General features: G+C 39.2%; 1 protein-coding gene and 1 non-coding gene across 2 annotated transcripts; one reads left to right on the top strand and one right to left on the bottom strand.

Moving 5' to 3' along the window:
• Positions 1-63: 63 nt before the first annotated feature.
• Positions 64-27,748, bottom strand: LOC141445709 (uncharacterized). Its single transcript, XM_074111599.1, has 3 exons — positions 27,671-27,748; positions 18,016-18,041; positions 64-581 (listed from the first exon to the last, which is right to left on the bottom strand). The coding sequence occupies exons 1-3, from the start codon at positions 27,746-27,748 to the stop codon at positions 266-268; spliced, it is 420 nt and encodes a 139-aa protein (XP_073967700.1). The 3' UTR covers positions 64-265.
• On the top strand, positions 26,126-26,199 carry TRNAI-AAU (transfer RNA isoleucine (anticodon AAU)). The gene has a single exon. It is a non-coding gene; the product is annotated as a tRNA-Ile (tRNA).
• Positions 27,749-27,887: the final 139 nt, after the last annotated feature.

The following is a 27,887-nucleotide window of genomic DNA, read 5'->3' on the forward strand; positions in this document are numbered from 1 at the left end:
AAAATAAAAGTAACTAAAACTACATACAAACTAAACTTATAAATAAAAAAGTTGCCAAAAACCACTGCCAGGTGGTAAGGTGCCCAGAAAGCTGGCAGCATTACCACGCTGTATGGCAATGCTTATTCTTTGTGCTAAGAAAACGCCAGCCCTCTGGTCACCCGAAGCCGCAATTAATTTGGACGACAGTAATATAAAAATTTTAGATGCACTCAAACCTCAAGGACCCATGGTTTCTACCCCAAACGGTTTAAAAATGTAGGCACTATTGATGCCTAAGTACATATTTGCGCCGCTTGAGGCATTCCGCAGAGTCTGCAGCGGCACCGGCCCTGTTGGCTGTAGATGGAAGGTGGGACGGCGCGAGTGTGTCGATGCAAGTGGCGTCCCAAACCAACGGCCGTCCCATTTTCCATGGCATGAGCGTCATGCCGTCGGGCCTCTTGCCGTCGTCGCGGACCAAGCCGGCTGGTGCTCCGGCACTGACCAAGGCCCGGCGGATGACGTCGTTAAGGGCTGCTTGCCGCGGGATGCGTCCCGTACTGCTGCGACAGGAGTCATTGGTGGCCGAGGCAGTCGACCTGCATACCGCAATGCCAGCGATGTGGGAAAAGTAATAAAAAAGTATAAAGTAATAAAAAACAAATAAACTACTACACAAAAAATAAATAAACTACTGTATATGTACCATAATATAAGACAAAGGCATGTTCTTAAATATTTAAGGAGAAGGTGTGAGCCACGTCTTTCTCAAGCTTTCCCTGAAAGATCCCACGGTGGGAGATTGCCTGATGGAGATCGGTAGCCGATTCCACAGCCTAGCTATGCTATGTTTTGGAAGAAGTAGGAGGGCAGGCTAAAAGGAGATTGGTACTCGACTATCCTATGTTTTTGACTGTAGGCGAAAAAATAAAGGTTTGTAAATCATTTGAAGAAAACAATATACGAAACAGTGCCTACTAGCTGTTGCCCGTGACTCCATCTACGAAGAATTAGTTTATCGCTATCCCGCGGGATCTATGCAATTTTCCGGGATAAAAACCATTCTCTGACCTTTCCAGGGTCTGAACTAACTTTATACCGAATTTCTTCTCAATTGGTTCAGCGGTTTAAAAGTTAACAGGTAACAGACAAACATACAGACAGTAGTAGTAAGGATAAGTAAGGATAGATTGCAGAAAACCTAAAAAAGTCAATGGTATCTAAAGTAACATAGGAAATTTCCATAATATCTGGTATAGGAAAGTATGCAACCTATCCAGGCGAGTAACTTGAGGAAAATTAATCATGTACCAAGGTGGAACCTTTTCATAATCAATTTCGTTATGATTTCTTTGGCAAAAAAAGAGACTAGCCCGCAAACTATCTGTATCTATACAAAATTTCGTTTAAATCGGTTATGCGGTTTAGACGTGTCTATGTAGACAGACTTACAAACTTTCGCATTTATAATACGAATAGGACAGGATATCAACATGGCATGTAGTACAAGGTGCCACCCTTGTGGTACAGTCCAAGAAATATTGTTTGCTATGTAATGTACAGTCAAGGAAATTAAATTACTATACCCAGGGTGGAATCTTTGTGCTACTAATGTCATATTGACATTCCATACATCTGCTAAAGAAATCATGACATAAGATTATGAAAGGTTCCACCATGGGCACAGACCATGGGACTTAAATTAATTTCCTTGCCTTGACTGTACTTAGTGAAACTTACAGATGGTCAATTCATATCATAATATTTCCTGCTATGCGTGATTCAGTTTCATCGACTGTACTTGTCTAGTTATGGTTCCGTAGCCAAAATGGCAAAAACTGAACCCTTATAGTTTCGCCATGTCTGTCTGTCTGTCTGTCCGTCCGTCCGCGGCTTTGCTCCGAGACAATCAATGCTAGAAAGCTTAATTTGCACAGATATAATGTAGTACTTAACTATAAAATCTACTATTGGGTACATTACATTACATTAAATAAATCAGGATGGTAGTAAGTGTATCAAATTTATAAAAGGAAAACTATAACGGCTAAGGTTGCTTGAGAATTATTAGTGGTTTAAGAGTAAATAGCGGCCTAAGGTATAAAATATACCTAAACTTGGAAAATTCCGTACACAATACGAAATCCTTAGTAATATATTACTTGTTTTTAAATCGTCCTAATGTTGTTGTGTTGCTCAAATCCACATTGCAACGTTAGGTACCTATTTTAACACTAATTTATTTCGCACCGCGCCTGCGCGTGCAGGATGCGATAATGCTATCAACTTACGAATGCAGAAAAACATACCCTTTGTTTACACGGAATGTTTTGTGCTAATACTTTTGTTATTGCCATTTTTTTCGTTTATTATTGTCGTAACAGTTCGTATTTATTATGCCTTGTAGCATAATCTGAAGCTCGCGATCGCAATCAAATGACAGTTTTTGTTTGCGAAATCTGTCATTTGGTTGCAATCGCGAGCTTCAGGAACGTTAGACAATCAAAGTCAAAGTCAAAATATCTTTATTCAATTTAGGCTATAACAAGCACTTATGAATGTCAAAAAAAATCTACCACCGCTTCGGAAAAACCTCTGCTGAGAAGAATCCGGCAAGAAACTCAACGAGGTATAAGTATATATATTTTTTAAAACAGATTTACAATATTATTAAATGATATGTATACATCACAAGTATTTAACACAACTTTATTTTTAACACAACTTTATTTTTAACCTACTGTGTTCGCTATTTGAAGGGATCGCTAATGCGGATCGGAACTATTTCCAAATATCCCTGTCCATGATATAATCATTAACTTTATAATACGCCTTTGATATTAATGTCTTCTTGACAATAGATCTGAATTTTGTATCCGTTTCATTTATAATATTTTTTGGAATTTTATTATAAAAACGTATGCAATTTCCCACAAAAGACTTTTTGGTTTTAGCCAGTCTGTAAGATGGAACTTTAAGCTTCCCTGTGTTTCTAGTAGCCTTTGGCTTATCGACGTTAGTGGGAAAATCACATATGTTCTTCTTAACATACATGATTATTTCAAAAACATAAAGCGACAATAGGTACGTTCCCGGTGATTGCTGGCCGCTTCCAACCGTAGTTACTGCGGGGCTACTCCGAAATTCGAAAATCGAAGTTCGCGTCGTTCCGGCCCCTTGGAGTAGGCCCTCCGGTGGTCTATTACTTTGTCCAATAGTGGATGCCCTATGCCTGATGTGATGATGTAGATACTTCTTAAAATCTTCCTCTTAGAACGAGGCATTTAGACGCTAACAGCAACAAACGATAGAAATAAAATAAGTTTATTTTTTACGAGCTTTTATTTAGTTTCACTAGTCCCGTTGTCTGTCTATCTGCCCGTAATCAAATCTTGCAAGTTAAATTCGACCAACTTACAGTAGTTGGATTGACTTAAAAATTGGTATAAGTACTTATCTATATAAGTTGCGTGATAGTACAATAATCTAGTAGTGACAGTCCAGCCAGGATCGTCTCCACACACAGGAGGACGGAACTCTTCAAAGATTAATGGCATCGACTTGAAATTTGGTAAGCAAATGTAGTTTGGGTGACAATATAAGTCAAGTAACTAAAAGTACAGTCAGCAAAAAGTCTTGTATTAAAAATATTTTTTTACCAAAAACTTATTTATTAATAATCTTTAGAATAGCGTTAAATAAATTGTTCGCAGAAAGTCCCGGGCAACAGCTAGTAAAGTGTATGTTAATAATTCAAATTTTAATATGAGCTTTTTCACTGACTGTACCTACTAACATTGTCATCCAAGCTACATGTGTACCAAATTTCAAGTCAACCCACCCCTGGAAGTGGATCAAAATTAACTTGTCAGATTTGAAGCTAACAAAAAAAAATGACAATCAAGTTTTAAGTGTAGCTAGCGGCCATGACTGATTAACGCATTCACTGCCACCGACGCATATATGCGTTTTCGGAACTTCGCCCAGTGCCGCAGTCATAATTATTCATACATTTTGAACGCAAATGTGCGTCGGTGGCACCTGTGGAAGTCAGGTGGCAGTGACTGCGTTAAAAGTATGATCTATACCTATCTATCTATCCTGTACGCCTATACCTATGTATCTATCTATGTATCTGTAGTATAATGTATGTACCCCAGTACAGATCCACCAAAGGTACTTGAGGTAGATAAGGAATATGCCAATATTCTAGTTCAGTCCGCCTTTGTACTTAGCACTTTCTTTTTTATGTTACATTTTTCTATTTCCTTTTTGTACAATAAAGAGTACTTATAAACAAACATTCTAAGAAATTCCCATCGGATACGCAGTTCTATCACGAGAATGAATCTATTGGAGCAATTAAGTTAGTATTAACACTAAACAACGATTCATAATCCTATATTGTCAACCTATTTCTATTTACCTACATTGTATTATCTAAGCTGGGCGGAACGCCTGACGAGGCCATGTTGCATTTATTGTGTAATATTTCTGCTTTAACAGTTTTGTTTACGTCTTTCATGTGATAATGGCAGAAACAGTTAGTGTTATAATATAAATGTTTATTAAATTACCGTTGACGCATGCAGTTGTAATAATTTGACCTGCCTACACATTGCCCGGAAGCAGTTATTCTACTAATCCTATCCTACGTAATATATCCTACTAATATTATAAATGTGAAAGTTTGTGAGTGAGTGAGTGGGTGAGTATGTTTGTTACTTCTTCACGCTGAAACGGCTGGACGGATTTGAATGAAATTTGGCGAAAAGTTAGTTTATAACCGGATTAAAACATAGGATACTTTTTATCCCGATGTTCCCAAGGGATAGGGATAAAATCTCGAACTACTAACCGCTGGGCTTAGAGTCATGCAATTTGGTATGTAGATATCTGGAATAATCCACAGGCTACTTTTTATATCGATATTTTCACGGGATAGGGATAAAATCTCGAAATAACAACCGCTGGGTTTAGTCATGGAATTTGGCATGGGTGTTTTAATTTAAGATCAATGAAAACCACGATCTAATTTTAGGGAATTCCCACGAGAATTTAATAAAATCCCGGAATTTCAATTCAACTGCTGTATCCAATGATATACGCGTGCGAAGCCGCGGGTAAACGCTAGTACCAGTGTATTTTAAGTCAGATGTGTAGAGAATAACCTAACTAGAACCTATAACTAACAAGAAGTTGGAAAACACAACTTTGTTGACTAGACTCAAATGGTTCCAACGGAAGATTAGCGTCGGATGCAAGGTTGACAACACCCAGACAGATACAGTTTGTCTGCAGGATACAATCTGTATAAGAACATAAGGAACCTACCTAATATAATGGGTAATTAAAATTGCATAAATGCTTGTATACTGGGCTATGTTTAATTAGCATATAGATCAACGGTTTTATACTAATGCGCCAGAGCATCGCAATAGTGCGTAATTCCAATTTACTTTGGACAAATATATTTACCCACTCAAGCTCTATGGAAAATTTGATTATTTATCATGTAGAATTGTAGAGGTACAAACATACATAGTTTATTTGTGGACTTTGCCACTGAGTTTATTTTCTGTTTACCATATGTGTGAATCACTTTTCAAAAATGCTACTGTTTTATGTACATTTAAGACTATAGTCTTTATGCAATGTAATTTAAGTATTATCTATCTATCTATTTTAATACCTTTAAACAAGCTATTCTTGTTTATACATATATATATTTCGGGGATCTCGGAAACGGCTCCAACGATTTCGATGAAATTTGGTATGTAGGGGTTTTCGGGGATGACAAATCGATCTAGCTTGGTCTTATCTCTGGGAAAACGCTTGCTAACGAGTTTTATCCCGAGCGAAGCTCGGTCGCTCAGGTACTATAATTCTAAAACCGTATAGGTACATCCCTTTGCCTTTGTTTTAAAAAGCCATGGTGGCTCTTAAGCAGATGATTGTGGGTTCAAACCCGGACTTGCACCTCTGAATTTTCCAAATTCATGTTCGAAATTACATTTGAAAGGACCATGCGTCAAAATGGACCGAGAACCAACAGAGCTGAGAGTTAGGTCATTAAAAAGGTCTGCTTATCTACTTTATGTCGTTCTATGGGCATAAAGCTGAATTCCATTGCATAACTGAGATATACATATTTTAGTCAGAGTAAATATCTGTGAGAAACTGTTTTTCTTCTTGCTTGTATGAAATCTTGGAGAACAATGTTAAGGCTACAAACATATTTTTATTTTACACCACTTGTACACGAGCAAATCTGTCTTAATTACCCTCCAGGATTTCCAGGTAAAACATAGGTTCTCATAGATATTTACTCTGAATAAAACTTGAATATCTCAGCTTTGCAATGGACGTAAAGACCTATTTAATGACATAATTCTCAGCTCTGTTGGTTTTTGGTACACTTCCCATACAAAGTTGCTCACGGTCCTTTACAGCGAAAGAAAACACCAGAACACAAGAAGAAACAGCCTATAGCACGGGCTTCTTCTCAGAATAATAAGGCTTGGGCCGAGTTCCCACGCTGGCCCAGTGCGGATTTCCAACTTCACACACACCATGATCGCCTCGTAGGTGATGCTGGTTCTTTATCATACGAGTAAAGCTAGTGGTTTTCGAATGTACCTAATTTCGCTTATGAATTTCAAGAAAATTCAAACTCCAAAAAATTCAGACTCCAAAAAAATAACAAAAAATGGAACCGACTAAAAAACGTTTGAAAACATTTTTCTAGGTACGTACTAGCTCGAAGTCGGTGCTTCAGCACGAGCCAGCAGGAGGGATTGAAACCCATAGTATGTAGTCGGTTCCATTTTTTGTTATTTTTAATTTTTTTGGAGTCGGTTTTACTTTTTTGTTACAAAATTTCTTTATATTTATCATTTTTTAGTGATTCGTAGCCAAACTACATCTCACAACGATTCCACTAAGCCCAAACACGGCTTAGTTACGTTGTTTTATAACAGAGTTCCGTTGCCTACCTTCCGGCTTCAGCATCAGATCAGTTTGTAAGACTCATTAACTTAAAGCTTACTAATTACTTAGCTTTGACGAGTTCCATTCGTCATCTACGGTCTTCTTCATCAGGTCCAGTTTACCAAATGATTTTGTGAATGATTTTTTTACTTTCTGAATGTAAATAATCGCCATAGGTGTGCCTTTAAAATTTAAAGTTTGCCCTCGATTTCCCTAGGATATCATCATCAGATCTTATCTTGGTGACAATGGAACCACTTCAGAAGAGTACTTTTTCGAATAAAAAAAGAATTTTGAAAATCGGTTCACAATTGTCTGAAAAATCGATGAAAATACATAAAAAAAATACAAACATTGGAACTAGAACCTCCCCTTTTTTGAAGTCAGGTAAAAAAGGGGGTCAATGGGAGCCCGATTTTGACCCACGATCCTCTGCTTGAGAGACCATATATGTATTTCCGGTAGGCGTTCTCAAACAGCTCTCATGTACTTACTCGCATCGAGTACACGTATTCGAACTAACGTACAGCGCGTACAGCAAATAGTTTCATAGAAACGCTTGGATAGCAACGAGTATGTTTACATCTGCACAGAAAACTACAGAACATTCTCTGAAAATTTGGCTCAATGCCCTTCACTACCAGTATTTAAATTACAAGAAAAGTATGTCAAAAAAGACCTTTTTGGGTCCACTCCAAAATACCTGTATAAACTATGTGTAAAAACCCCTTTCGTTGGAGTGGCATCGTTTGTGTGTCAATGTTGTGTTGGTGACGTTACATGACGCGCACGCGGCGGCCGCGTGGCCGTCACGCCCCCACCGGCGCCCGCGCAGCGCACGTAATTAACATTCTGAACGCCGGCCAACACCCAGTCTGGGGGGTTACTACGAAAATCGAAGTTCGTATCGTACCGTCCCCCTCACTCTCGTATTGAACAACATAAGCGTCAGCGGGGCGGCAAGAGACGAAGTTTGAATTTTGCACTTCGTGGTATGGGGCTTGTTGCTATTGCCAAATTGTTGCGTTTCAAGGGTCATCGGTAGTTTCCGAAATTTAATACGATTCCATTGGAATGATCGGGTTATTTCCAACGCTGTTGCTTCACTTGTTCAATTTACTAAATAACTAATTCATTAAACCAGGGTTTCTCAAAGTGGGGTACGCGAACCCCTAGGGGTTCGCTATTCGACGGTAGGGGGTTCGCGACAAGGTTTACTTGATGGTGGCTGCAAGACTGGCAAGATGATTAAGATTGGTTTTTGGAGTCTTTTTGTATTTTTTATTTCAACTCCAAATTTGTTACTCATTTGTTTGTTATTTGTTGTTGTTTGTTTCAGTTTGTATTTTCGTTGGCAAGATGATTCTTACCTATATTTGTTACCTTTTATTGAAATAAATAATATACATTATATTATGATGATGATTGAAATAAAAATAAACTTAGTTTCTCCAACAGCCAATTTTATTACAATCTTTGGGGGGGGGGGGGAGTTAGGGGTTCGCTGTTGTCTAGAAACTTTAACAGGGGTACGTGGAGCCATAAGTTTGAGAAACCCTGCATTAAACCACTCTTTGCTTTGTTCTGAGGATGAACTGGTTGAGTTACTGTGGTGGTGGTGATAATAGGGTTTGTGTGATTTGTGTGTGTTCTAAAAAATGCGTTATTGGTAAAAAAAACACATTTTTAATAATACAAGCTTTTTTAGCTGACTGTACTTTTTGTTGACTGCACTTGTATTGTCACCCAAACTACATTTGCATACCAAATTTCAAATCGATGCCATTAACCGTTGAAGAGTTCCGTCTTGTGGAGACGATCCTGGTCAGACTACCAGGATGTCACTACCAGATTATTATATTGTCACGCAATTTACACAAGTATACCAAATTTCAAGTTAATCCAACTACTAGAAGTTGGTCAAATTTAACTTGCAAGATTTAATTATACACAGACAAACAGACCGACAATGGGACAGGTGAAACTAAATAAAAGCTTCTAAAAAGGTATTTCCATGTAAATTGCCGTGGAAACAAAACCTATTGAAGACTTATGGTTGTCATAGAAACTTGAAATTTGGTATGAAGTTAGCTCCTAAATTTTAATTTTTATGTGTTCATCTGCCTGTCAGTATAGCCATCTAATATACACACTTACGAGTATATTGCAATCGCTTAGAAGGGGGACTCAGCTAACACTGGACATTCTTAGATACCTGAAAATTAGTACGGAACCCTCGGTGCGCGAGTCCACCTCACGCTTCGCCGGTTTTTTAACTAGCTGTTGTTGTCCCCATTTTGCTCGTTGCAGTGTGGAAGTTACTAGTTGTCGTACTTTCAATCCTTATTGACGCCAAGTTTACTCGTTTCTAAATTTAGTTTCAAATACTCAACAACGGCGTTGAGTTTCCGTTCTTTATGCTCCTGATCCCAATGACATTGTTTGTTAACACTTCAAAATATTAGGAAGTTGTATGGCATGTTTTCTTGTTCATAAAGTTCATAAAGAACTGAAATTTATCTGATCTGGTCACTGACGTGACGACTCTAATATAATATCACAGTATAGCTGTTATACTGTGATAATATCATCTCTTCCAGTTTGTATCTTTATAGTATTTTATGCAACTGTATCGTAATAGGGGTCCTTAAAGCACGAGTGTGGGTTGTATGAAACGAGGCGTAGCCGATCCAGATTCCTGTATCGTAATGACCATTACGATACAGCCGTGTTCATAATAGAATCCAATGTCGTAATGCTGGTCATTACCTATGGTTTTTGAACGCATAGATAATTGAGGATTTACTATATGGGTGTAGATAAAATTATTTAAACCATAAACATAACAATTTACGAGTATATTATGTGTTGTGATGGTCCCAAAGGAAGACCAGCGCCGTTCGCACGGGCCACATTATGCTGATTTGGGACCATTTCGTGACCATAATACGTATTTTTTTAGTTTTCTTCTATGTATTTTGTGTAATTATAATTAAATAAATGAATAAATGTCACGGGACAATTCACACCAATTGACCTAGTCCCAAAGTAAGCTTAGCAAAGCTTGTGTTATGGGTACTAAGCAACGGATAAATATAATTATATAGATAGATACATACTTAAATACATATTAAACACCCAAGACCCGAGAACAAACATTCGTATTTTTCATACAAATATCTGCCCCGACACGGGAATCGAACCCCAGGTCAGGTTCTCTAACCACTAGGCCATTTGGTCGTCCAATTGCCACGAATAAATATTTTCTTTCTTTTCTTTGCTTATTTATTGACATATAAGTACGTATGACCAGATGTTGGCTTAGACAGTACTTCAGATGCAGCAATGACAAGGTGACCCTTCGGCCACAAAATCGTAAGGCGGCTTCAGTGTCGCCCTCAACACTATTACCGGGAAGCGTGGAATCCAATGCAATTACGGCGCTCACAGCTGAGATCAAATTGCTGCGCCAGGACATGAGCGAGATGAAAGGTCACCTAAAATGTCTCTCTGAATCTGTTTCAAAGTGCTGCTCAAGTCTAAATGATTTTGAATCTAGACTAGTGACGGTGGAAACCAAGATGAAAAAATTAGAGGAACAGGAACTGGACTTTTGTCTCCTAAAACAGAGAGTGGTTCAGCTTGAGGACCAGCTGCATAACCAAGAGCAACGGACACTCCAAAATGACATTGAAATAGTGGGTGTAAAGGAATTACCCAAAGAGAATGCAGTCCACATCATCCTATGTATTGCGGCGAAGATAGGGTTAGACTTAAAAACTGAGGATTTAGACTTCGTGAACAGGGTAGGCCCTCGTCGTCTGCCGAGTGATACTCATATTTCGGAAAAACACTAAGCCTCGGCCTCTGGTTGTACGCTTTCTACGACGCACGAAGCGTAACGCTTTTTTAAAAGCTGCTAGATCCAGGCGTAACTTGTCTTCCACTGATATTGAGGTAGCGGGTCCGACACAGAAGTTGTTCTTTAATGAGAGGCTTACAAAAGCAAACCGCATGTTATTTCGAGACGCCCGGACCCACTCAAGCAGAGTGGGATATAAATTCTGTTGGACGAGAAATGGTTCAATCTTTGTTCGCAAACGAGAGGGCAGTGCGGCGATACAGATTTGCAGCGTTGGTGAGCTTGATCGGCGCCTTGGTCCCGTCTCGAGCGTCGATGCTGAGAATTTTAATGTCGACGCAGGAACGGGGGCGGATGAGTCTCGAAGCGTCTTCGTCGGCGAAACGGAAATATCCCAAAATCCTCAACCCCAGTAGATATTATGTTCCTCGCATGCAGTTCCACTTGCACTTACAGTTTCTCATATTGTCAAGCTGCTTTTACCTAACACAATTATTTAACACTCTCACACTATATAAACTTCACAACACTCACATTTCACACACCGCAAGTAAAATGAAACAGGTATGTTTTCTAAACACTGTGCACTTCTGGCACGCTTTGGCCTTACATGACTTTTCCATCTATCCAGATGGCGTTACTTGAATTAGAGGACGAACTTGAAAATGACTTAACTATTGAGTGCCACACGCTCGATATCTTAGAGAACTGCCAACAGTATCTAACTCCCAATCATAACTTTAAAGTGGCAGCCTTAAATATAAGAAGCATACGACGGAACTTTGACTCATTTTTAGTTACATTTAAAAGATTGAATATTGTTTATGATGTGATCATTCTTTCCGAATGTTGGTTGGCTGAGGGATCAATTATTGATCAGCTTCCGGGTTATCAAGTGTTTCACACTAAAAAATTTTTTAACAAATGTGGTGGAGTCGTGGCGTACGTTAAAGAAACACTACCAGTTAGGTGCACTGAACCATCTATTGATGATGCTAACTGTCTTGCAATAAATATAGGAGGCCAAATCGAAGTCTTGGGTATTTACCGCTCCCCATCTTTTGCTAATCTAAGTAGGTTCCTAGATTCATTGGACATTTTTCTAAATGAAGATCGTTCCAGGCAAATTATAATTGCTGGGGATCTTAATATTGACATCGCCGATCAGTCCACGGCAGGCACTAGTTCAGACTACATGCATTTTATGGCAGCGCATGGACTGTTGCCTGCGATTACGAAACCAACTAGGTTCGAGGCTTGTTTGGATCATGTTTTTATAAAGACCAATGATGAAGCGGTGGGTATTGTTTGTAAATGCTCTGTTACTGATCATGACATTGTCATGGCTGGCTTATTATGTTCTGGTCTGGGTGGTCACAGGATGAACAGGTGGGTGCTCAAAACGGACTTTAAAAAAGTCGCACGGGAGCTTGGAATGGTAGATTGGAGCTCAGTAACCGGTAGTAGCGATGTTAATAGCGCTACGAACAATTTTAATGCTATTTTAAGCTCAGCGATTAAAAATAACACTAAAAGGGTCAAAATCAGCCGCAGTAAATTTAACATCAAACCTTGGGTCACTGCTGGTGTTATCAGATGTATGAAACATAGAGATAAACTCCATAGAGATGCTAGAGCCTCACCTAGCGACCAGGTTTTGCATAAAATTTACACTCGATACAGAAATTATTGCGGTAATTTGTTATATAACTTAAAAACAGCTTATCAGAATAAACAAATAAACGAGAACAAGGAAAAACCTAAAAAACTTTGGAAAACCATTAAAGATATATGTCAGACTCCGGGTAAAAGTAATAAGTGTAACGAACTCACAAAAATTGGAAAAGATGTCCGAGAATCACTGGATAAGTGCAACTTGTACTTTACAACTGCTGGTGCTAATCTGGCTGATCAAGTTTTGACCAGGTTAACCGAAACCCAGAGCACGTTAGCTCACAAATTTGCTCCTACCTATACTGCCCAGTACTCTCTTTTCTTCCAGCCGACAGATGTTTATGAGGTGGCTAAATTAATTAGACAACTGAAATCTGATAGCGCATCTGGATATGACGGTGTCAGGCCTTTGTTAATCAAGGAGGTTGGGGATGCCATCCTGGAGCCATTCGTTTTCGTCTGTAACCTTAGCTTGGAGCAGGGGTGTTTCCCTGATTGTTGGAAACTGGCTGTGGTGTCTCCGATTTATAAAAGTGGTTCCAAAGATATGCCAACTAATTATAGACCAATTTCGCTACTCACAGTGTTATCTAAAATTTTGGAAAAGATTGTAAACATTCGTCTGATAAAATTTTTAGAGAATAACGCGTTAATCTCTGAGCGACAGTTTGGATTTAGATTGGGCAAATCAACAGAAGATGCAGCACTAGCTCTTACTAATTATATCTCGGGGAATCTGGACGCGGGTAAATGCTGCATTGGCGTGTTTCTGGACTTGGCTAAGGCCTTCGATACCGTATCGATTGCAATCCTGCTAAGGAAACTGGAGGCTCTGGGGATCCGGGGTACGTGTCTTGATTGGTTTACTAGCTACCTTAGCAACAGAAAGCAGGTGGTAAAAATCGATGAGCATACAAGTAGTGCTGCACCCATTTGCTTTGGCGTGCCACAGGGCAGTATTTTAGGGCCCACGCTCTTCGTCATATACATCAATGATCTTCTCCAACTATCCGTTCCCAGCTCTGAGATCATTTGTTACGCCGATGACACTGTTGTTTTGTTTAGTGGTAACACATGGGGGGAAACGTACTCGTCAGCCGAGGAGGGCCTGTCTAGAGTAGCAAGCTGGTTAGACAGAAATCTTCTCACTTTAAATGTCGATAAGAGCTGCTATGTGCCCTTTTCAAAAAAGGCTGTTTTCCCTACCCCTGCCCTTTTTGATCTTAAGATTCATTCCTGCAGTAGTAACAAACCGAACTGCACATGTGGTGCTATTGGTAAGCAGAACTCTGTGAAATACTTGGGTCTTATTGTGGACGAACACCTATCTTTTAAGCCTCATATAGCGGCCTTATCTAGGAAAGTTAGGAAGTTCATCTACTTGTTTAAACGGCTGCGTGATTGCACGCCTCTGGATATTTTACGAATAGTCTACCTTGCGCTGTGCCAGTCTGTAATACAATACTGTGTCGCAGTCTGGGGCAGCGCGGGTAAGACGGCACTACTTGAACTTGAACGTGCGCAACGTGCAGTCATCAAAGTCATGCTGAAAAAGCCTTTTCGTTTTCCTACTGATGCTCTTTATAGGGAAACAGGGTTTCTTAGAGTTAGGCAGCTGTTTATCCTTAATGCAGTCACTCGAGTCCACAGGAATATCTCTGGGTCTTCACAAAAAGACCTCATGAAACGCCGAATCTACCGGGTTCCGGTACCCTTCGTTAGATCGGCACACGCAAAACGCGCTGCATTTTTTTGCACATCCGTTTGTGTACAATGCTGTGTGTAGGGTCTGTGATTTAAAATCGCGTACCATGCACTCGGTAAAATCTATTGTAAAAAAATGGTTTGCCTCTCTCTCATACAACGATACCGAAGACATTTTACGCTCATGTAGTTAGTGGGGTCGTAAGTAGTACCTAATCCTATTCCACTAGTTCTCGCACACTAACTGCGGAAAACACATTCCTTGTCGCCAAACACATACACACACATGCACACACACACACACACACACACACACACACACACACTCACACGCATCGCACGCACACACACACGCGCACACACACACACACATTAACACACACATTTCGTTTTTATTTTTATTTTTATTTGTAATGTTCCTCTGCTTGCGTTTCTTTCCTTTTTGTTTTATATTCATTAATTATAACATTTTTGTAAGTAAGTTTAAAACCTATAATAGTGTAACAAAGAAAATTGGTAAATTTGTAAACCGACTCAGTTGAGTGCCAAGATACAGGCTCAGCCTAGTTTGGTACTCACCAGATATATCTGGTATATTGTAATAGTGGTCATTTTTAGATAAATAAAAATTATTCTTATTCTTATTCTTATTCTTATTCTTAGATTTCTAAAATCAACGCTATCAACCAAACCTGACAAAATTTGATTGATTCCTAAAAAATCACATGTACCTATTTAAATTTTTAGACATCATCGTGCCGTGTGAATAGTCGCCGTGTGTGTTAGATATAGTTTTGTAAACACCTGAAACATGACTAAGTGGTTGCAACGATAACGCATCGCATGCGTCATTACTAACCAAGAATGGCGTACTTACGTTCATACACCACTGATTAAGACAACAATGCAATGAAAAAAAAACCGGCCAAGAGCGTGTCGGACACGCCCAAAATAGGGTTCCGTAGCCATTACGAAAAAAATAAGTAATATTTTTGTAATGATTTCGTATAAAATAAAGTTTAGGTAATTTTAATACCTAAGGCTGCTATTTACTTTTAAACTACTGGTTTTAAAATACCTATCCAACGATACCCCACACTATAGGGTTGGATGAGAAAAAACTTTACGCCTATGGGAGGTACACTAAAAAAAAATTTTTTTTTATTTTTTTATTGTACCATTTTGTCGGTATAGTTCTTATATATATCCTTGAAAAATTACAGCTTTCTAGCATTGATAGTCCCTGAGCAAAGCCGCGGACGGACAGACGGACAGACAGACAGACAGACAGACAGACAGACAGACCGACAGACAGACATGGCGAAACTATAAGGGTTCCGTTTTTGCCATTTTCGCTACGGAACCCTAAAAACAATACAGAGTACTAAAACTCATTAACATGTATATTGCCAGGTAATTAAGTAACTAATCGGACCTATCATAATGGAATCGTAGATGATAAGGTGACCTGACAGAGGGAAGAATGAGGATATGAATATGACAGATGTAACAGAGAAGAACCAAAACATACTTATCCAGAACATAGTTATGGTTAGGGAACATTGTAATGGGTGACAAACATAAAGAAGGTGTAATAAACGGTTAAGTATTGAATGAAAGTGTGAACATGTCAGTGTAATAACAGCGTTTGATAGTTTCTGCGATATCATTCAGGTTTGTAAACTATAGACAAACCATTGACATTAGTGATCTTTTCAATAAGGTTTTGTCTAGTTTTCAATTCAGCGTGGGTATTATTCCCTGTAAACAGTAGTGAGATTTCACCGAGAGGATTTTTAATGACTTAAAACCTGGGGATTACCTAGTTACCTAACTGACCTTTCCTTCTCCAATGACTCATCAATGTTAACGACCAGAGCAAACAAGACTATCGTTTTGATAGCTGTTGATTGTTGATTGTCTTTTATTTACTATGCCTGACCCTCCTGATCTTAGTAGCGTGAGTGATTCATGGTTTCACCTGATTTGCAAATTAGATTAGGTAATAATGTTTACTATGTTCCTTATCTTATTCATCAGTATCGAGTCGTTTCGATTATAGACCTACGAAGGTATGTTTACTAACAATTTGCAAACTGTCAATTGGAAATCGATTAGAGTCTGTCTATCATGAACGGGGTGTTTTCCTGATTCATTCGAAATTTCGTGTCATTGGCTTTTCATTTGATGTTAAATTTATCTTTGTGTGTCCCGTCAATAGTGTGCTGTTGATCTGTATGTGTCGTATGTAGTGTTGTTATGTTGTCATCTGTTTTATTGCCAGTGTGTTTTGTATGTTGTTTTGAGTCTGCCCGTGCGATCCGCACTGGGCGCTGTGCGCTCGCGTCGCCGCCTTTTATAGCCTCGGTCGAACGATAACACACGCCGATAACAAACTCAGTACCACGTTACTCCTTTCACACTCGAAATTGCACTCTAATCTAGTGAATAGAAATAAAAATTCAATGTTGTTTTCTATGACGAAATCGAATTTAACGGGTGTTTTACTCAGCTGGCTCCGTCCATCCAGATAAAGAAACGATAGGTAATCTACATCAACACCCAATTCACGAGGATCTCACGTGCTGCACTTATGTGCGTGGAAAAACCCGGCAGGGGTTTTCTAGGCTCTTACCGCGTTGTAAACAAGGTTTGTGTTGGCTTGCGCGGGAGTTACGAGTGCTGACGTCTCGAGCACGCCGCGCCTGCGTGGCCGCCTGACGCGCCCACCAATACGTCCGTGATCCTATTTATAATTTAATAAAACGTCCGATCGACTGTACAACGGTGGCTAATTATTTAACTAGGGGGATTTAGGAGTTAACAATTCGAACGTAGAGTACGTGATGATTTGTACAGATAAATACACAACGTATTTCAATCGCGAAAAGTCGGATCTCAATAGGAATATGACGGCACCCGCATATGGAACTTTATTACCTATTTAGTGTCAAAACAGTAGTATGATGGGTACTGTAGGTAATTGAGAGAGCACGATAAATCCGAACTTTTCCGATTAAATGCGATGGAAAACCATCATGGACACATGAATGGTACAGATGTATCTGTACCGGGTAAACTCTGTTTTTGTTAGCTTTTAGCATTAACATTAATATAAATACCTACCTAAAATACGAAAACACGCGTTTTTTCAGAGATAGGGCCAAGCTAGATATTCTCTGTGTAACAGCGTCCCCCACGCTGTACAAGATTATTTACTAGAAGTGTACTATGCTTTAATTAGTTGCCTTGTGTTGTTGCTTGTTGTGTAACCTTGTACGCATAGCTTGGGGCACGCACAATTATGTTGTCTCTGAAAACACTCTGTCAAAAATGTAGCAACTTATAAGTATAAGTAAGATCAAATCTTGTTGGTCGAATTTCATCCACTTGTAGGAATCGAACTGATTCCAAATTCGCAGACACTTAGGTGGTTGACAGTAAAAGTGGAAATGGGCAGGCCACACCAGAAGAGGAAGGGAAAAATGATGCAGACTAGTAACAGAATGGTACCCAAGAGAAGGCCAGTGAAAGAGAGGTAGACCGCAAAAAAGATGGACATTGAATAAGAACTTGGAATAGAACAGCGAGAAATAAACATAAAAGGAGAAGACTAGAGGAGGCCCTTACCGAAGGGCAACTGAACTTACAAAGGAAGAGCAAGTCACAAATAATGAAATTTACTTACTCAAATTCTGGAAAAGCTTAGTGATAAAAAAAACAGGTAAAGTTAACTGTCTCTCGTATTAACAAAGGTTCTATAGAACTATGTAAGTATGACGCAATGAGAAAAACGTAATTACCTGACATACTCGTTGTGGTCAAGTGACTGGTCAGTAATTGTGCAAACCACATAGTTTTATTGGGTGGTTTTACAACTACGTGACACGTGACCGTACGTATTCAATTAATACTGTTTTCTGTGGGAATTTCATGACGAATATGTGTTCAAAAACCGACTCATATCGTTAATGTTTAGCACCTATAGCATGCAGGTAAGTAATAAATAAACTAGCTCTTAACTTTTTCAGGATGCCAAACCTCAAGAGAAAACAGAACCTACATATTGGTTCCGAGCCTTGAAGCAATTACCCCCAAAGGGGTAAAAATATTTCGCGGGAGTAACGAATAAGACGCCATCAGAAATTGTGGGTACAAATGCGACTTAAGGTTCACATTGCACTTGTTTTAAGGGATAAATATGACAACTACCTGCCGGTTTCAGGGCAATGTACAAAAAAAGGAAATACTGCCTTTTAGGATTACTTTGTTGTTCGTCTGAGTACGTCAGTCTGTGACCACTGTTTTTTTCAAAAATAGGGAAGGTATTAAGTCGGAAACATTATCAAATACTTTGGGCTATTTGCCTCTTGGAGCTGTTAAAAAAATCTAAGCCCACGTGGTAAGTAAACACAATCTTTTGAAAGTCTATGTATTGTTATACAAAAATCGTGTGATCAGTCTCTATTCAAGGTAATTTTCGTTGATATAAAATGAAGCACAGCACCAACCGTAAGGCTGGGGATTTTTTTGCTAACTTTTAAATTTGTTAGTGTTTTTGCTTCCTTTTGACTTTTAAATTTCTTCAAACGATCCTTACGTGGAAGATTAATTTGTTGAATGCTCAGTTTACATTTTTAACAGCTTTCGTCACCAGAGTTTCAGTGAATAGAAAGAAGTCATCTTTGTATGCTGTCATAAGCCTAAAGATAAGTTTATGAGCTCGTTCTGATAACTCGCTATTCCTGAATTCTGTCGCTATGCCAAGTGGGCACACGCATACGTGCTCATTTTATCGTTTCTATAAACACATTTTAAGGCAATTCAAAATCGTATATAACTAGCCTTTACCAGCGGATTGGCTTGTTTAAATACCATTAGATGCCGCAATTGAATTTAAATTCTGGGATTTGAAAATAGCTTTCACGCAAGCGGAAAGAAGAAAATTGTATACTTACTAATTGTATTAATTTACTTGAGGTAGAGGTAGAGTTTCTTAGAAAATGTCAAAGAAAAAATACAGGTATAATACATATTATACATTTATTTCTGAAGTACCTGAGCAACCGCCCTTCGCTCGATCTAATACTCACAGACACACCTTTTCACTAGTAGATTTTTTTTGGGATTCATAAATGCTTCATCCCAGCCTATATACGTCCCACTGCTGGGCACAGGCCTCCTCTCAGAACAAGAGGGCTTGGGCCATAGTTCCCACGCGGGCCCAGTGCGGATTGGGAACTTCGCACGCACCATTGAATTGCTTCGCAGGTTTGTGCAGGTTTCCTCACGATGTTTTCCTTCACCGTAAAGCTCGTGGTAAATTTCAAATGTAATTCCGCACATGAATTTCGAAAAACTCAGAGGTGCGAGCCGGGGTTTGAACCCACGATCCTCTAAAATCCTCGATAAATGCTTGTTAAGCCTGAATTGAATAAAGATATTCTGACTTTCGTCTTTTGTCTTTTCGACTTTTTTCAGATAGTTCGAGACTTGAATTTAAAAATGCGCGCTATTGCGAGCTCATTAGCTCCAAAAAATCGACGTTGTTACTACTGCCACTACTATGAATCGCCGAAATGTACGCACGTAACTTCCGAACGACTTTTCTTTTTGACTGGAACGGGGGCAAAGCCGCGGGCAACAGCTAGTACGTATTAAAATCCTGGAATTCCAATTCAACTGACTGTTCGATTTAGGACGTCTTGTAGGCTTTTTTAAAATCTCGATTTAAGGCTTTAACTGACTGTTTTTGTATGGATCCGACAGGACTTAAGACCACTTCACAATTAGGCACGGTTCGGTCGCACGTGCAGCGTGCAATGACGGCCTCACGGTCCCACCGAAAGACCAGCGCCAGCTCTTGAGCCGGCATTATGCTGAGGTGGGTCCGTTCCGTTTTTTTTTTCTCTTTCTTTTATGTAATTATTCTGTCACTGTTCCGAATAAATGTATTTTCTTTCTTTCTTCTTTCTTTCTTTCTTTCTTCACTTAAACCTAGATTAAAAAGCCTGCAAGCGGACGTTAATGCATTATGTTATTGTGTTAACGCGTCTATTTTTCATAAAATACTTTTCAAGTTTCCAAATACCAAAATCCTAACTGGATTACATGTTCGAGATACTATTATAGCAATTACTGATAGCGCCAGCTAATGTAATCCATACTAATATTATAAATGCGAGTGTGTGTGTGTTTTTGTGTATGTTTGTCCGCCTTTCATAGGCTACTTTTTATCCCGGTAAAATGCACAGTTCCCGAGGGAACGCGCGATAACCGAATTCCACGCGGGCGAAGCCGCGGGCAAAAGCTAGTATTAATCTACATCTTAATTTACACGCACATAAAAGGATAAACAATTGAAGGTAGTGGAAAATTCTCGATTAAAATGTAGTGTTCATACAAACGTACTATAGGAACATACCGTTCGACACCCACAGGCCTGACTCACGCGCATGACCATTTGGCATTGACTTTACAAAAACAATTGAACGGCATTGTTTGGTCTTACTGTAATTTTAAAGTAAAGAATGAACAACTGCTTTGCAATGCAAGGCAGTGTTTTGGGTGTGGTTTGTAAACATATAATGATATGAAGCATACATACAATGAGGAGTGGTGCCCACAAAATTTGCTTGTGATAAACGTAGTACTTGCGTAAAAAATACGACAACATCAATGACGATGAAGCAGAGAGCACCTAGCATATTGCTAAAGCCTATTTTTTTCTGACAAGAATCGAGACCTAGAAACCGATTTTAAGTCACATCACTTGAAATATCATTCGCAAGTGATTAAAAATCAGTATTTTGCAAAAACTAACACCTCAAATAAGCAACCTGAGATATGTATGCATAGGAAAAATTCGTGTCTAAATTCCTGTCCAGCGGTGGTGTAGGGGTTATAGCACGCAGCACGGATTGCTGAGGACCTGGGTTCGATTCCCAGCGCTGGTCTCTTTTTCTGGTTTTTCTGTGCATCCATGTCTCGGTTTGTATTTTCGATAACACCTCAAATCAATTTGTCGTCTACGTAACTTGTAAATGGTATTTTGGAGTTACGTGATTTCAAAAACTTATTGCACCGCAACACAACAACAAATGCATGAATCCTCTTAAGTCATCGACCTTCATTTTGAAACCCAAGCTGGCTGAAAAACCAGTACACCTTCCGTCTTAAAAAAATCGAATTTGGAACGCGTGACGTTCGCACGCAGGGCGTGGTCCTTTGTAGCGTAGCAGAGGCGAGCCGCTATAAACTTAATACGCGTCGCATGCCTGCCACGCGCGGTCCGCGTGGCTTTGTTTTGCTGCGATACCGTGTTTGATTACCTACAACTGAACACATATTTACGTCGTGCACAATGTCGTTATCAGCTTGTAGCTAGGCGTGTGAGAAGTTCCGTTTATCACGACGGGATTAATTAGAGCAATGATAACGACGATTAAAAATAAACACTAGGTACGGGTGTGGAAAATTTATAATTTCTCTTAATTACTGTTGTATGCGTCATCCAACATCACGCGTGGTTAGCGTGAATGATCCAGATAAGACTGTGTTGGCGGATGATAGTTTTGTTATTGTGAATGACGCGCTACTTTTTAAAACTGTACGAGTATTTTCAGTCACATCTAAGAACGATACTAAAAAAAATCTTAAATGTCATAAGTACAACATACATAGCCCTATTTTCTCGCTTTGAAAATTGCTTCCAATTTCAAAAAACCCCTCCAGAGAGGTCCGGAGCCGGCGACGATCCGCCGCCGACTGGCTGAATTAAAACTTTGGAGCCACCACGTTGGCTCGCCGTTGATAAAACCAACCATCCAAGCAAGACCTCCCCCACACTTCTCACAACTCCACATCAACGCGAAAATAGGGGCTTGCTTGAAGAACTAGAGCTCTAGTTACGATGGTATTTAGATTATGCGCTTACGCAAATGGCTCCTACCACATTGAGATTGGCGAATGTCAACAATGATAACAAGTCTGCGCCGTGCCTGGGGTCGTGGTACTTACTTAGGTATGTAATACTCCTTACTCTTATGAAAACTGCTACACAGTTATAACTAAGGTAAGGTACTGATGCAATATGTTTTCAGATTTATCTATTGTTTGCGGTGTATATTTAGTACTATGCGAAAGCATTAAGTTGTTGTTTTGAGATACGCAAGTCTCGTAGTCGTTTACGATGTTCACGCGTCTAGCGAGTGGGCTTCCCCTTGATATTAGCAGAGGTAACTCGTAAAGCCCTTTGTTCTTCTATTTGTCTATTTCTATCAGTATGAATCAGGGTGTTTAAAAAACTAACCCGAATATTAAAACAGTAGATGGTTGTGGTCAGCTGGCCTACTACGAAACTCGAACTTCGTGTCGTGCGTTCCCTCTGACACTTACACTATTTAATACGAGAGCGAGAGGGACCGCACGACACGAACTTCGAGTTTCGAGTTTCGTAGTAGCCCTGCAGTCAGGACTGGATTCACGGTTAATTACATTAGATATACCTACTTGTCCACCTAAGACACCTGAAGCCTAGTGCTCTAGTGGTTGACTGGCCTCTCAAGCAGGGAAGGTGGGTTAAATCCGGGCTTGCTCCTTTTTACCCGACTGACCGGAGGGTTATGTTTTTTCGAGCGTATGTATGTATGTCCATTTCTTTGGTCCTTGCTGCGTTGCTGCAGCCTAAACGGCTGGACAGATTTCAACATACGAGGTATAATTGGATTCGTCATAACTGTCGGAGTGCTATAGGCTATATAAAATTGCAATATGGCGTCTGCGAAATAATAATAATAATAAAATATGGCGGAGGAGAAAAAGTATATTGTAACAATATGGGTATCAAATGAAAGCTAATAAATAGCCCGTTCTAAATATATATGGGTTATAATACTTTTAATGTACCATTTTCACAAAAATATCAAAAAATATAAAATAAAACATTACGGATTAAATATAAGAATGAGATGACTAATTTAATAAGAAATATCAGTGAATTATCATTGTCATTATGTTTTTAATAAGTATTCTGGCACTGTAGCCACTGTAGTTTATCTCGATATTTGATTTCCCACGCTCAGCTTTTCACTTTCGGAAAGTTTATTGTGTCCAAGTAATTGTTCTTAGAATATTGCGAATTCTTATTACTAATAAAATTAGTCTATGATACGATGAAGCAACTTTGGTGGAAAATCGGATGATTATACTAAAACAAATGCTCGACCACGTTACCTAGCATAGGTACAGTCGAGACCAAAAATATGGACTTCAAAAATATGTTTCACAGCGTCTTATTCCGACGTAATAAGGCCGTAGTAACATAATTCTGAGTGGTTCGAATAGCTACATATTTTTGTATGCAAAGAACAGAAAAAAACGCTGGCCAAGCAAATTCAGGCCCCATACACGAAGTGCAAAATTCGAAGTTCGTATCTTGCCGTCCCGCTGACACTTATATTATTTAATACGAGAGTGAGAGGGACGGTAGGATACGAACTTCGATTTTCGAATTTCGTAGTAGCCCCACAGTCGTCACTAAACCGCTACCTTTTAAAGTCGCACTATCACGCTGATAGCACTCGAGTGAGATAGCCGCGATATGTAACACTTACACCACCAGTGAGCTAAGGTTATCTCGGGGCCAACATTATTTACTTATTTTTCGCATATGTTTACTTATTTTATGTTAGGGTACGAATGGGAGCTGCGGGAATGGTTTTTTCGTTTTGCTAGAACTTTCTGGCAGTTTTTTCTTCATTTTCTGACACATTTTTAACTGCGCCTTGTTAATAAAATAACTAATAAAGTAGAGTCATTTCACCACAGTCCCTCCCTGTGATGTGATACTTGCCATGATAGATAGCTGTAATGTTGGAAGTTGTTATTTTTTATAAACAACAGTATTTTTCACTAAGATAATTTTACTGGCCGTTTTCTGTCAGTTTTATTTTCTTTTAGAATTTTTTTATGAACAACATTATTTTTCACTTGGATAATTTTATACTGGCCGTTTTCTGACAGTTTTATTTTCTTTTAAAAATGGCAAAGGACAACTGACAAGAAAATAACGAGTGCAGAGTTAAAAATGAAATAGATTTATACTGATTTAGCAAAACAAACGAACAATTTGTTGTAATAATTAAAGTATTTGAAAATTAATGCAAAAAAGTAATTTTAAAATCTAGTCTATATATTTTTGTAAATAAAAAAAGGCTGTCGGGGTGTCTGAGGTTTTCAGTAGGTATATCATTTAACACCTTGTTTTAATATCTTTGTTTAGAACCCTTCAATTAAACCAACGCGTTTGACGTGATGATGTGATCATTGTTTTATTCTAAGTTGCGTTAAAATAAAGGTCACATTGCTTGTTCTCAATAGGTACCTATTTAATTAAAACAATACATAACGGAGTTAATTAAACATGAAACTAAGTGCAAGATATCCGGGTGCACGTTGACTTAAATTTCATCATGCTTCGAGCTTTAGTTTTGACATAGTAAGTAATGTATGAGATACATTGTGGTCCCTGAAAAAGAGTTCAAGATAAAAGTAAAATTCAACCTATGGCTTTTGAACCAAAGGACCGCGGGTTGGGAATTTATGTGCGCAATCACAATTGAAATGACATAAAACCACCATTATTTCTAAAGTATAGGTGGAGCTGATTGATTTAGTTCTAGTTTTTTTTTTTTTATACGACTGGATGGCAAACGAGCAAGTGGGTCTCCTGATGGTAAGAGATCACCACCGCCCATAAACATCTGCAAACCAGGGAAATTGCAGATGCGTTGCCAACCTAGAGGCCTAAGATGGGATACCTCAAGTGCCAGTAATTTCACCGGCTGTCTTACTCTCCACGCCGAAACACAACAGTGCAAGCACTGCTGCTTCACGGCAGGATTAGCGAGCAAGATGGTGGTAGCAATCCGGGCGGACCTTGCACAAGGTCCTACCACCTGCAAAAGACAGAAGAAGAAAGAAGAAGAAGAGAAGAAGCAGAAGAGAAGTTTTGACATATTTTATATTATTTCATTGTTAATTATAATTTTTGAACCGAACTGACTTATTAGTTTATAAGTTGTATACTATGATTGGTTTTTATGGAGTCTTTTTGTATTTTTTATTTAAACTCCAAATTTGTTACTTTTACGACAAAAAAAACAATCATAATTTGATTGCTTAGTAGCGACATCTCTTGTCTGGGTGAGCGGTTAGTTCCAAAAGAATGTGACGTCTCTCGACGAAACATAGATGTCGCTAGTGCTGCTGCTTAAGTAGCATAGTAGAAATAAGCAACCTGAGATATGTATGCATAGGAAAAATTCGTGTCAAACTTTATACGAAATAAGTTTAAAATGAACTAAAAGAATTTCCTTGCTCACCCGCGACCTTACGATAGCTAAGCTTATGCAAAATATGCGTGTTCATGCAGTTCCTCCACCTCCACACTGTAAGAACACACACAAATCACACAAACCCATCTATCACCACCACCACACTACACTGACGCGTTTCGAATTCAACCAGAGCTCATCTTCAGAGTGACACAACCGTACACCATGCTACCAGTTGTTAGACAATGAAACATTAGGTTAAGTAATATTATTTTATCTAACATTAGGCAAACTGGAAATAGGCTTGTTTTGCGTGTACAACCGAATTTTTGCAATATGTAAAACAAAATCACAGAAATAAATAGCAATAAAGTCCAATTGTTTCAAAATATTATTCAACGATAAATGTTTGGAATTCTAAAAATGCGTCAAAAAAAACAGTGATTATCAGTCTTTATGTCATGTGGCCTAAGAGTGGTATGATTACGACAAGACTCATACACTCTTCAAGTACATGCGCACCACGACGCGATGTATGCTCGCCAAGTGGATCTTGAATTCGTCAGTGAGTCACATCGGCCCATTAGCTCAGTTGGTTAGAGCGTCGTGCTAATAACGCGAAGGTCGCGGGTTCGATCCCCTCATGGGCCACGTACATTTTTGATTTTTTATTTCATTTTGCTTTTTTCGTTCTTTTATGTTAGAGGAGATCTAAAGCAGTGGAAGGGTTATGTAATATCGAGCAAACTAAATGAGGCTATAAACGTAATTTAATATATACTAAACTTAATTAAGTAACTGAATCGTAAAAAAGTAACTTTTAATTTAATTTTTCAAAAACATAATTGCAACATGGTGGTTGTTAGCGCACAAAGTTATTATTAGGTACTGAAAATAACCAATTTCTAACAAAAAAACTGGTTTCAACGAAGACACATCACCATATTATGTTTCCCGAGAGCAACAATAGGTATCTCTCATATTTAAAAAAGTTCCTTCGATTTCTTCAAATTTTACGCTGATGACAATGATACACTCACCTGCATTAATGTTTGACACAGTGGAGCGTGCAAAAATATCTGACACGTCTTACCGGCGCTTGAAATAGAGTATTCGTATCACAGATATTTATGCACTCTTTGTTATGTCAGATATTTGTGCTGGTCACTGCAACCTAACTGCAACAACTAAAGCTTACCATTTCATACAGAAAAAAAATAGTCCAACCGTTTAAGAAGTACTTAGTTAGGGGAACATAAAGTAAGTGACCCGGAATACTTCCATTAATTTACGAGTAAGCAACGCATAAAACTACAATAGTACATTACTGTAGAGGCCGGGAAGTAGGGGGTTGCCGGCCAAGCAGATATAGACGGATAGGGATGCGAGGCCGGCAACCCACGTAACCCACCCACTGAATCGCCTCAACGTTGGGGAGGCCCGGTATGTACTTGTAGCTCGGCGGCGGAATGGCCTAGTGACACCCCCCTGCTTTAGTGTAAGTTTTCGGTTATAAAATACGTCTCGATCGCGTTCGCGTTAAAATCTCAATTTGTATGGACACACGAACAGTGCAAACGTTCCGCTAGAGGCGCTGTTCGTGTTTCCATATAAATTGAGATTTTAACGCGAACGCAATCGAGACGTATTTTGTAACCGAAAATTTACACTAAGGGTCGCCGTGTTGTGTACGTGCGTGTCGCGCTGGCTGCTGGCGGCGGGCGGCTGCGGGCGGTGTTGCTGGGCGTGGGCCGCGTGCGTGTCGCAGAGTGCGCGTTGAAACAAAAGACGGTCGCATTGCCGGCCAGCGGCCTGTAAAGTTGTATGAAATCTCTTTGCAGGCCGCTTTAGAGTGACCGCGCGTACGCAGCTGAGCCGCAGCGCCTGCAGCGCAATACTTCTCGGCCTATTATTTGTAACACAACGTCAATATTTCATGTCATGTTTGAGAAAAAGAAAATCTTATACATTATTACAAGCATTAGCAATAAACGCAATACAAGCAATAAACAACTCCTCATTCTATCAATATTGCAATAGACTCAATAACTTCATTTCCATATCGCTTTATTGTTGTGGGGGTCTACTATCAGGGCAGGGGTCGCGGCCCCAGATAAGTTACCGGTTCGCAGCGGTACCGCTGGGAGAATTGCCCCCCGATGACTGGGCCATTTGGTTGTGGATCCTGGTTTCCGGCCATTACCAGGGTACTAGATAATCGGGGTGTTACATGTTTGAAGCCAATATCTTTCTGTCTCTCTGTCTGTGGTGTCTTAGCTCTCAAACTGACTGATTTCGATGTGGTTTTACGTGAAAGCTAGTTTATTTGCGATGGTAGC

This window comes from Choristoneura fumiferana, chromosome 3, assembly GCF_025370935.1.
Source record: "Choristoneura fumiferana chromosome 3, NRCan_CFum_1, whole genome shotgun sequence".
NCBI lineage: Eukaryota > Metazoa > Arthropoda > Insecta > Lepidoptera > Tortricidae > Choristoneura > Choristoneura fumiferana.

Coding starts and splice junctions, on each gene's coding strand:
- LOC141445709 (XM_074111599.1), bottom strand. CDS start 27,748: ATGGCCGGAAACCAGGATCCACAACCAAATGGCCCAGTCATCGGGGGG. Junction 18,042..27,670: donor AGCGGTACCGCTGCGAACCG/GTAACTTATCTG, acceptor ATTACTGACCAG/TCACTTGACCACAACGAGTA. Junction 582..18,015: donor GACCACAACGAGTATGTCAG/GTAATTACGTTT, acceptor TGCGGTATGCAG/GTCGACTGCCTCGGCCACCA.